The 11,554-nt window shown below is 41.9% G+C and overlaps 2 protein-coding genes across 3 annotated transcripts; one reads left to right on the forward strand and one right to left on the reverse strand.

Moving 5' to 3' along the window:
* The first annotated feature begins 1,008 nt into the window (after positions 1-1,008).
* On the forward strand, positions 1,009-4,193 carry LOC122399889. Its single transcript, XM_043400946.1, has 3 exons — positions 1,009-1,141; positions 2,737-3,509; positions 3,634-4,193. Exons 1-3 carry the CDS (start codon positions 1,137-1,139, stop codon positions 4,188-4,190), a joined length of 1,335 nt encoding a protein of 444 aa, XP_043256881.1. The 5' UTR covers positions 1,009-1,136; the 3' UTR covers positions 4,191-4,193.
* A 2,441-nt stretch (positions 4,194-6,634) lies between these two features.
* Positions 6,635-11,391, reverse strand: LOC122399947 (haloacid dehalogenase-like hydrolase domain-containing 5). 2 transcript variants are annotated; one of them, XR_006259307.1, is made up of 6 exons: positions 11,262-11,391; positions 10,820-10,925; positions 10,301-10,749; positions 8,796-9,613; positions 7,153-8,723; positions 6,635-7,067 (listed from the first exon to the last, which is right to left on the reverse strand). XR_006259307.1 is itself a non-coding variant. In XM_043401049.1 (5 exons), the coding sequence occupies exons 3-5, from the start codon at positions 10,355-10,357 to the stop codon at positions 8,411-8,413; spliced, it is 1,188 nt and encodes a 395-aa protein (XP_043256984.1). In that variant the 5' UTR covers positions 10,358-10,749; positions 10,820-10,925; positions 11,262-11,391; the 3' UTR covers positions 6,639-8,410. The 2 variants fall into 2 exon arrangements, 1 of the variants encoding a protein (XP_043256984.1); XM_043401049.1 differs by having other exon boundaries at positions 6,639-8,723.
* Positions 11,392-11,554: the final 163 nt, after the last annotated feature.

Consider the following 11,554-nt stretch of genomic DNA (forward strand, 5'->3'; position numbering starts at 1 on the left):
AAATAAACTGCAAAAATGATTCATAACGTCAGATGTAACATTTCCTTAAAAAAAAAAATGGTTCAATTTTCTATTATTCACATGAGACTCTCCCCTTAATCTGTTGAATTCGTGCGGAATGGAATGCATAGTCAACAATGTCGCCGCCGGAAGCGACGGATCGTTCGAAAGGCAGCGCAAACAAAATGCTTACGCCACGATTTGCTCTTGTTTCCGGAGATCTCTCGATGATCGCCGTATTGCGGTTACATTATGCCCGATCTATGGAAGATCGGTGCCGGGGCTAGCTGGACTGACCCACATAACAGTTTAATTATCGCTGCTCTTCGAAAGCTGACGGCCACTTGCGATACCAATTTTTCAATACTGTCGCGAACCAGCGAAAAGAGAAACTTCTTTGCACGTGTGACGCCCTGAAACAAAGTCCTCTTATCACTCAAAAGCACAATACATCAAATCTTAAGGAGTAACAAATGTGTTGTTGATGAGCACAACTGCTCCATGAGGATTAACCTCTGGTAAATCTGTTAAAATTGATCTAGGAATGAATACAGCACCTGTTACTATATCCTAGTACTGATACAAAGCATCATCTTTCTTCTTGCAACAGAGGATTGGGAATTGGGTCCTAGCTGATCAACAGTATCCAAGCCAATCTCCAATGTAACATAAAAGAAAATTATCTTTACAATCATCTGACCCTCAGAGAAGGTGCTAGAGTATTTAGTGATAGTATTTTTGTGAATATAGATAATATGTCTTGTCCTTTGAGGATGTATGAAGTAAATATGTTGCTATTTTTGGATTGACCTGAGATGAGGGGGTCAACGATGGATTCTCCAGGCTGTCCAGGTCCCACCGGAAGCACACTGGCGTTGGCCAACCGATTTCGTGCAGGTACATCGTCGCGGAACCGGCTTTGCGACCCGGAGGAAGGTAGGGAGTAGCTCGTAGCGAACGCCTTTCTCATCATCCGTGGATCTTCAGTATTCCTGGTTCCAGTCGGACCGATGGACGGCCTCGCGTGTCGTTCATTCGCATCGAACAAATCAGTCGGCCAGTGAACGTTAAACTGCGATTAAATTCGTGTCGCGCCGGTGAACAGTGCTGTTCGAGCAATCTGAGCAAAGATCCAAATGAAGTGAGTAAACACACGTCGAATCTCTTTGAAATTAAATCAACTAATTACAGAATCCAATACAATTACATTAATTATATTCCATTAGCTTAACTCTCTAACAACAATGTTTTTTTTTCATATAAAAAATTGTACATGTTCATTTGCAAGATCTTTGACCACCGTGGAGGATCTAGTTAAGTAGGTAACGGTAATTAAATCTACGGTCTGAATCGATTCACAACGTTTCTTCGAGATTCGTCCATTAATCTCCGCAACGATGCGCGGACGTTGTTCGGTAATTATCGTTCCCGCCTTTCTTTCCAGGTTCCGTTCCTACTGCTCTCCTAAAGATCACGCGAAGATCGCTTTCCTTAAATTTGCTATTCGCAGATCGAGGTGTCGACCTGTTCGAAATGGTTTTTTTCACGAATTTCGGGTCGATCGTTGAATTCATAATGGATTAACGGTTTTTAGAAAGTCTTGACACAACGGTTCGAGGAGCTATTCGTGGAACGGCGAACTTTTCGTATCGGGAACGACGATCCACGCCGGTGAACATCGATCGTTCGACACCGTTAAGGATCATTTCGAGATTTAATGCTTTTTAGCCAGTTGCCCAGCTAGGTGGGTGGTCCTCCAGAGTGGGGGGGATTTACATGTCGTTTCGATAGGCAAAAATCGAAAAAATCTTGACCCTGAACTATCGTCGGGGGGCATTGGTGCACGTGGACTGAGTTTCAAACGGTGCCACTCTCTCCGGACGACTTTTTCCTGCGTTCCATCACCTAACGATACGTTTCACCTCGATGATTCGTCACTTTGCGTTTCTGTCGGCGCTGGATTACCATAAAATCCTACGATCGCTATTTACAATTCCGTAACGCTGGATGAAAGATTCAAGAGCATTGTTATGCAGTTACAAGTCCAAGAAAATCTCCAAGTTTATCAATCTTAACATTCGTAGCAACGCATTGACGCTAATGCTTACTATAAATAAACCTTAACATTATCTCCGACAGTAGTTTAAAAAATGTCGAGTTAACATAATGATTATCGCCCGCAAGAGTGAACAAGATTCGCGACGATGCAATTATAGCTTCGCGAGCGCAACGCCGGTACATTCATGAATCAAGCAGCGTCGGTTAAAGACCCACGTAACACTTTCTTCGGTCAAGGTGAACGCAGTTACACCAACACGGAAACGCCTCCGTCGACGCCATTATCATCACTACAAAAGCGCTACATAATTATTCTACACTATTCCTAACGTCAATTACTTTCCATTGACCTCATTACTACTGTGATCTGTTTCATTCTTTCAAACAGAACCGTACATCTATTAATCATCAACGACGTAGACACGGTTGCAATCTCCTTGACCAGTGTAAGTAGAACGGCGCGAGAAAATGCTACTCAGTGGCTCTACTAGTTCGATAGCCGTTCCAATTACATAGACGAACTGCAATTTGCAATTAACGATCACGACATGCGTCTCGATTCGCGCGAAATTCTAAGCTCCTAGGCTTCGTAGACCCTATAACCTACATAGTTCGCGGGGCACCAGAGTGTCCAGTTACTCGGGCTGTATCGATTCCTAGGATTACCGTTGATTTCAGAGCCATGAACGCGGCCACGGTTCTCCTAATCCTCGCGACAGGACTGGCGAGCGGTCAGTTGAACTTCGAGGGCAATCCCCTAACGGAGGACACCGAGTACACCGCGGAGGAGTCGCGAATCTCCTCAAAAGCCTCGACAGAGACATTCCCTAAACTCGAGAACGCAACAAACGCATCACGGGAGCTAGAAAACGAGGTCACTGCAAGACCAGAGGCTGTTCAAACCGCTCGACACCTGCCCACCAGTCCCTACGTCTACGGTACCAACTCCATAAACACGGCGGAGCTGGCGTTGAGCACGTTTCTGAACTCCAAAACGCCCGAGGAGTCTCGTCTCTCGCTGGACAGCTACCTACAGACCAGGAAGACCCCGCAGAACGTCATCGTGGGTGAACAAACCGCGTCAGTGGCCGGTCAACAACTACCTCAACAGGTTACGCCGCCTCAGATGGTCGTCTCCTCACCTGTTAATCAACACCTGACCGCGCAGCTTATGCAACAACGACAAATGATGCAAGCGTACCCCGTTAACCGGCCACAATTCGGCGAACAGGTTTACAACGCGCCCACGAGCTCATCCTCGGCTCTGAACGCTGTGGGTACAGCTCTACCGCAACAGGTTCAGGCGCCTTACATGCAGCCTGGGATACAAAGCAGAAACGATCTCTTCTATCCAGCCGGATGGCATAACCGCGTGAGAAGAATACGTGGGAGACCGTTCCTCTACGCGCAGTCCAGGGGGGGACCAGGAGGTTTCTACAATGGGCCTCCAGGTGAGACTTCCTCACTCTTCAGTCTTGTGACACCCTAAAACAGTAATAACAAGTGTTAGAAACTATTCTAATTAATTCATTAGCTTCTTAATGTTAAGATATTTGTTTGATCTGATGTTTCCAGGTCCCTACAAGCCCAAGGGCCCCATAGAAGTGATCTACACTAAGCCTCCAGGTTTTGGTCGAGGTCCACCTGGCATCAGCAACCCTCCAGTGCCGTACGAGGACGCCAGCGCCTGGTTTCCGGAGGCTGATCATCCTCCCCCTCCTAAAGACGTCTACTACTCTCAGTTGTACGCTCAGTCCTACGATCCGTACTATTACAACTACATCGCCAAAACTGGCAAGGTGAAGCCTCATCTGTATGGGAAGCTAGGTAAGTATCATGAGGAGGAGGGCGGTGATGGGATCTGGGCGGAGCTGTATCGAGGCTTCAAGAAGCACGGCCTGAAGAACATGATGACGCCCACGTTCCTCCTGGGGATGACTCTGCCAGTGGTCACACTGATGCTCACTGCGCTGGTGCAGAAGAGGTCCTTCGCCAGGTCGGACTCCAGGCAGTTCTCGCAGGAGGAGACTGTTCAGGAGTACCTGGAGCAGCTGCAAAGAGCTGTGGAGTGCTACGAGAAGAAGAGAAGGAAGAGGGACGCGAACGTGAACGAGTGTTGGACCCACGATTAATTTATCGAAACGAACACCGGGATCCAGCAATTCAACGAATTGTTTGGTTCGACCAGGTGTTTAATTTATTGAATAACGAAAGTTTCAGGAAGGGGTTGTGAATGTTGAAGACGAAGAGTGTATACGCGATCGTTAGAACGCTGTAGAGTTTACGTGAGGCCTTGTATATATACTAAGTGTAATATAATGATAACATGACGCTCTTGGGATCCATAGAAAAGGCAATGATTTCTCCTCCCAACGGCACTCTCGCGGTCTATTGCGTGTGATAAATGAATCGTTAGACTCGCGGTAGACGCGAGAGGCGGCGAGGGAAGGAGAACAGTGAGAAACGCATCTGAGAGCGGCGACGTGAGAAGCGAACTTTCGCAGGACAATTACCTACGACCCTGTTCACATACACGTGATCGTGTGGGTGAACAGTTCCACGGAATGTGGGCCTAATTACCCAACTGTATCGATGCAACACCGACGCCTCAACTTTCATTCGTGCGACTTTTACTTTTGTAACAGGGGACGCGCTCGACTCGCGGATAGCGCTCCCTACTTCCGGTTCGTGACTTCCTTTGTCGGTGGAGGGGATTACAAAATGGTAATCGATGGATGATAGTCTTCTTGCAATGTTTACTTTTGCAAAAGAGTAAACAAAGCGCTGGAGTAGTGGATGGCGGTCCCTACTTCCGGTTCTTGACTTCCTTTGTCGGTGGAGGGGATTAAGAAATGATAGATGAATGGATAATAGTCTTCTTGCAATGTTTACTTTTGTGAAAGAGTAAACAACGCACTGGATTCATGCATGGCGGCCCCTACTTCCGGTTCTTGACTTCCTTTGTCGGTGAAGGGGATTAAAAAATGGTAATCGATGGATGATACTCTTCTTGCAATGTTTACTTTTATAAAAGAGTAAACAAAGCGCCGGATTCATGCATGGCGGTCCCTATTTCCGGTTCCTAACTTCTTCAGTCGATGAAGGGAATTAAGAAATGATAATGGCGGTTCTACTTCCGGTTCATGACTCCTTCTGTCAGTGGAGGAGATTAAAAAATGATAGATGAATGGATGATAGTCTTCTTGCAATGTTTACTTTTGCAAAAGAGTAAACAAAGCGCCGGATTCATGCATGGCGGCCCTACTTCCGGTTCCTGACTTCTTCTGTCAGTGTAGAGGATTAAAAAATGATGAATGATAGTCTTCATGCAATGTTTGCTTCTGTAATAAACCAGTAGATGCGTTAGAACCGTCGATAGCGACCATTTTGTAATCTCAAAGATGAATTTAATTATTATTTACCTTTACCTAATTCGTGTACAAAAAAAGAATAAGACCTACCCGGACTATCAGCGATCTTCGACCTAGATTTCATGCGTTCTGTGCATTCGTACGAGCACTGAATTCCAAATTAGAAACGACATCCGCGATTCGCTGCACTACGAAGCGTGCATCATGACACAGAAATGGATAAACCGGTTCGACTAATAATTCCGTGAACCTGTTTGGTACATTGGACCAGCAAACACACTGTTCCCATTATACAGGTAGTATTTTATTCCTAGTCCTAAACATTATGAAACTCGATACAGAGTCTTTTTAAACGGACCCTCGCGAATAATTTACAGACCATGAAAAATTATTGGCTACGGTCGTCTGGATTCGACGGCGGTTCTACAAAATATTTTCGCCACGCTTCTTTTACCCCGGATTCCTGTTTCTGAGTTCCCCTTGCACGCTGACGTAATTCGGGTGCACGATGTTGATTAACAACGGGCGGCGATAAGGTCAATTACGATAACCTGGTGATTAATGAACCGTCGTGAATTAAACCAGATGCTGAGCTTTCACGCTCCATTCTCATATATTCCATTGCGATCCTCAGTTAGCCGAGTGTCCTCTTCCTGAACGCTGTGAGCGCATATCTCATCGAGAAACCGGTTTTCTTGGAAACAACTTGCACTCCCAGACACCGGAAGACCGATTCCCCTTTCATCGACGCCGGGGAATTATTTAATTACACTCCATTAATTATCCGCGAGTACGCTTCTCACGTTTCCTGTACATAAAAAAAAGAAAACCGTCTTCTTTGAACAATAATCCATCAAATAACGAGTTCCGATAAAATCGACTTGGATACATAAATTTATTCATCGCGCACACGCCGACGAACCGATTATAATTGAGTGATTTAATCGAACGATTGACGGTTTAATTCGCAGGTCATGAGACCCAGACATTGTGCATACGTTTCCACCGTAACAAGGGGCAATTATTAGTTACAACTGAACCTCTTACCGAGTCATTAAAAATTCGAATATAACGTGTGTCGGTCGAATCCTCGCTAGAAAAGCGTTTCCATCGTCGTCGATCGCAATAACATCGCAGATTTGTTGACGAAAAATATATCGTATATTTCGTTGCGTCTATCTTCTACAAATACAACCAGTCGCGATGAACAGATCGAAAGTAATCTCGAAGCAGAATTTCCAATGAAAATAAATCGCTTCTGTTTGCTCTTCGTTTTATTTCCCTTAATCTAATTAAAAGTTAACGATCGTTGCTTTCGAGGAGGGGAGAAAAGTAAATACAAGTAAATTATTCGGCGAGTATTTCGTGCTTCGTTTAACTAGACTAGACTAGACTGTACAGATCCGTTCCCGAGCAAACAATCGCCGCGATGATTTTTGGGCTCCTTGATATGTGCGCGTTGATCATCCGGAAAATAACTTTAACGTCTCGTCACATCCTGTGGCTTTCATAGAGGGTTACAGCCAGAATGTGGTTTACTAAAATAGATTCCAAATCTGCTCCATAAAAGTCACAGGGTACTAGATGAAACTCCGACAAAATAATCTCTTTCTCTTTCTCTCTCTCTCTCTCTCGTATCTAAAAACAAAACAAAACAATACATGCGTGTGAATATACATATTATAATGTTACGTATTGCTTTCAATCTTGCAACATCCCCTACTGTATTATAATTGCCTTTCGCTATCTACGGCATCGCTAGTGTCACAGAGGGCGCTTTTCTTTACAATGTTAGTGCCGTGGACTCTGCCTCGAGAAAGGAGCGGTTTTTTTTTTACATTAGAAGCTGTGCCTGGGACACAATTTACATCCGGAAGCCTCGAGCAATGATGGCCAAAAATTTCTCTCGTCTCTCTTGATTCGATTCTACTTTGGATGGTCAGTCTTCGTCTCGGCGGAAGTCCCCGATATCTTCAGTGTGCATTTATGGCTGGCGGCGTGTAGACCGTGGACGCTTGGCTGTAGTACAATGTGCGCGTTCGATGCTTACTATGGCTCTCGTTTAGGCACGTTGTGAGAACAGTTTAAAACTCGTTACATTCTCGAACGAACGCAAGCTTCTTCCTTGAAATTTTTTACATTGGCACGATTAAAGCTTCTGCAGCCTAACACATCTCGTAGACTGGCGGGAATCGTGCGATTGCTACGGCGAGACTAGATGAAGTTTACTATGCAAAAGCGGCATTCATTTACGAATCTTAAATAAAGCGCCGCCGTTGATCGTTAAGATCGCTACACGATTACAATTTTCATCGTTCGAATTAAAATTCTAGAAAAAAAAAAAGATACATTCAATATCTAGCACACGACAAGTATAAATTACCGCTACCATAAAATTATGCATACGCGCGTTCCGGCTGAGACGTTGAAAAGTCAATAATATAATAAACGAGCTATAACGCAGTAAAAATCAATTTAAATATTCCCTACGCGTACGTACATATACATATTCATGTCTATGTATATGGCTATATACCTGTGTATACATACACGTATATGTACTACCTTCAAATATACTTCTAAGTACTATGATTAAAACATAAATTATAGAAACTTCAAATATACATAAAAATCTGAATATATTGAAAGACCGTTTAAATTCTATCTAACGTATCCGACATACGATTCTTACACCGATTTGTAAACATAATCTTCTTCGGTAAAAGGGCGGATAAAAATGTCGAAATTATTTAAAACAAAGCGAAATAAATATTGTGCCTATACGATCCGTTACAGTCATTTTTTTCCCCCCTGTCGATCCTCCAAAAAAAAAAAAAAAAAAAAAAAAAAAGAGCAAATGTTACCTAACAAAAATTCCGTAATACTTATATCACCGAATATCTACTTTTTTTTTTTTGTTTCTTAAACGATATTAGGATGTGAACACTCCAAGGCTAAAAATACATTCTATGTATAACAGTTCAGTCGAATTTTTCTTCCGTAAACGCGAGATTAATCGCTTCGCCGACGTCCTTCACCACGAACGCAGGTTTGCACAGGCCATCCTCCATCGGCAAGAAATCTCTGGGGCAGTGTTCCGCTACGAAATTCGAGTCCCGCTGATGGACACCGGTTTCGACTAAAATACTGATACAAGCTTTTGCGCTAGGCGGCTCTACGTCCCTGCCAAGTAATTTCTGGAGCTTCTTGGGTTCCAACACTTCGTCCTTTGTACAATACAACAAGTACTTATCGTACAAGTTCGCCCCAAAAATGTCTGTGTTAATGTTGTCCCTGAAACATACATACAAAGTTTAACAATCGTTCCACTTTGTACGCCATTCTTGCAATCGAAAGATTATTTACCCAATGGCATATATTGTGTCAACGTTGTGATCTATTCCAATACTTCGAGCATGTTCTAGGAGCATATGGTTTGCATGATAGTACGTAATTTGACTAGGTTTTCCAATTAAGGCAGAATAGATCAAATCTTTTCCTGTGATCTTTTTATACAGAGACTCTAAACACAATAAGAAAGCGCCATGACCGTATCTGGGGATCGGACACTCCGACACCCACAACAGATCCATGTTACATGCCAGAACTGGAATGTGAGGGTAAGGAAGATTTTCAGGCAAAGAAGATGGCTTGCCATTGGTCATCAGTAAATCTACTATCAATTGCAATGGCGTTTCCCAAGAAATCGGCTCGCTGAACAGCACGATACCCTCGATCGTAGGGAAATTTGGATCTATTGGTCCACATTGTGGATTTCTTCTCTCTACGTTCACGTAGTCCAAGGATGGATAATTTTTAGCTAAGTCTTGTATAGTTACAGTTTTCCTGAAACCCAGTTCTTGAGCAATTTCATTGACGGGACCTTGCCCGGATATTAATACTTGTTTGTCGTGAAACTGTTGGAACAATCTTAACGGCGAATGGGCCATCACGACCTGAGATTCTTTTACTTCGAATCCTATCCATTTGGAGAGATCGGCTGCCTTCTGGCTGCGCAAAGCGTTACCACTGTTGGTAACGAATACGGTCGGTACGCGAAATTTGCCATCTTCTCCTTGAAGTCGTTTAAAAGACTCAGGTACGGGCGGTAATACATTTTTGCCACGTACTATTACACCATCAATGTCAAAGAGTAAACCAAATTTTGGCTTAGAGCTTAAATGCTAAAAATGTTTAAAATAAATGTTAATACACAACTCGAAATATCGATCTTTGGTTTTTATTACTTTTTATTACTCTTAAAACATTTACTATACATCGGAATTATATTACTACTTCATATTTTTGGAGCAAGACATTGAAACAGCCTCAGGGACCTTGAAGCAAGATATAAAAATATACTTGCTATATTGACACGGATGCTATGCAGTATATTTTTATACCAGAGCTTAAAGTAATATCATATAAACTTTGCATCATTTATCTTCAATTTTATAATCGTAATTTCTAATCAACAATTGCATAATAATAAATAAAACATACATAAAAATCGTGTTCGACTTTTATGCACAGATATATACTACGTACGAAGAATAACAATTTACGCCAAGTTTATGGACAATTTGCAATTGAAAAGATTGTTTCTCAATACGAGATTCATTCGTCATTGGAAAAAGAAAAAGTGATGAAATTAATGTGCGATAAAAATGAAAAGCATCGTATAAAAATACAATACAAAACGTTCGTTTAATTTCTATTAATTTTTCGATAAGTTCGTACCAATTCGACGAAAGTAGGTCAACTGATCTGTGTCATAAACAAAAGAAGACATGCATGACGGGTCCACCTTAAAGTCCAGAAACCAGAAACCAGAATCGAACATAACAATGATCGCACGAAATATGACTCACTCTGACACTCGCGAACCTTGCGATGTTCGGCCGTAACAATATCTTCATAATTGCCATTATGGCAGTAACAAGACTGAACGTGAATCCAGTAACGATACCTTAAAACTACGTTCTACGTTCAAAGACTACTTCTCACGGATTGATTATGCATAATGGAACGGTTTGAGGTTATAGTGACCTACAGATCGCACAGTACATTTGATCGTATTTTTTCCACGTGCCGTAAGAGGACACAGCAACTGTACGGTATACAATACTACATCGTTATCACATGTTATATACGCGATATCTAAATTAATATCTTTTTGCTTAGACTTAAGGGTCCCTCCACAATCCGGTTTTCCAACTACAGACGAAACTCAAGGCGAACGTGTTTACGTCACTGCTGCGTCATTGATACTAGCCTTACTGAACAACTAGCGACAACACCGCCCCCTACATCGAGAGTCCTAGTAATATTATAATATGTATATACATACATTACAATTTTATACGAAGTTATCGTAGAAATTTGTATACTGTTTAAAAAATATAGCAAATTTCTTCATCCTCTTGATGATACTACCATGGAGCATTACAGTTTTAATTTCCTGCACGTGATTTCCCAATAGCCTTATTTATTCCCCTATATAAAATAAAACGTTTAGAAACATAATAAAAAGTAACGATGGTAGTAATGAACAACAGAAAGTAAAAAATCATAAACTCAAACCCCCACTTTGTAATCAAATTAATAGGTTACATAGATTCAATCGAATAATATTTTTCTATTAATGTTAAAGAAACTAAATAAAGATGATATTTATGTTTTACATTACTTTCGGTAGAAATTCATTGCTACAGTAAATGTTTTGAAAGATAAATTGGTAAATTAAAACAAACAGGTGTTACATAGCAATAGCAACAGTATTCCACACGAAATTAAGAAGAATCAACGTAATGAATAGAGTAAGGGACAAACCTGGGCTCTATTCAACATTTTATTGCACTGCACTATACTTATTCTAGTATATTACAGTTGATTCTCACTTAATAAACAAATAAAAATGCGAGAACCTGTACTTGTTGGGTTATGTTTGCGTTGGAACCAGACCAGACTCTTTCACTGTTGCCAGATTTATGTTTGACCGAGAAACAAAATGATTCAAGGGAAATTAACTAGCCAAGCAACACCTTTACTGGATCGATAGTCTAGTGAAATTTTCTCACCACGAACAAATAATTACTTGAAATAGAATTACACTAGTATTTCTA

The sequence above is a fragment of the Colletes gigas genome, unplaced genomic scaffold (assembly GCF_013123115.1).
Source record: "Colletes gigas isolate AHSC1104 unplaced genomic scaffold, ASM1312311v1 Colletes_gigas_Sc00015, whole genome shotgun sequence".
Taxonomy (NCBI): Eukaryota; Metazoa; Arthropoda; class Insecta; order Hymenoptera; family Colletidae; genus Colletes; species Colletes gigas.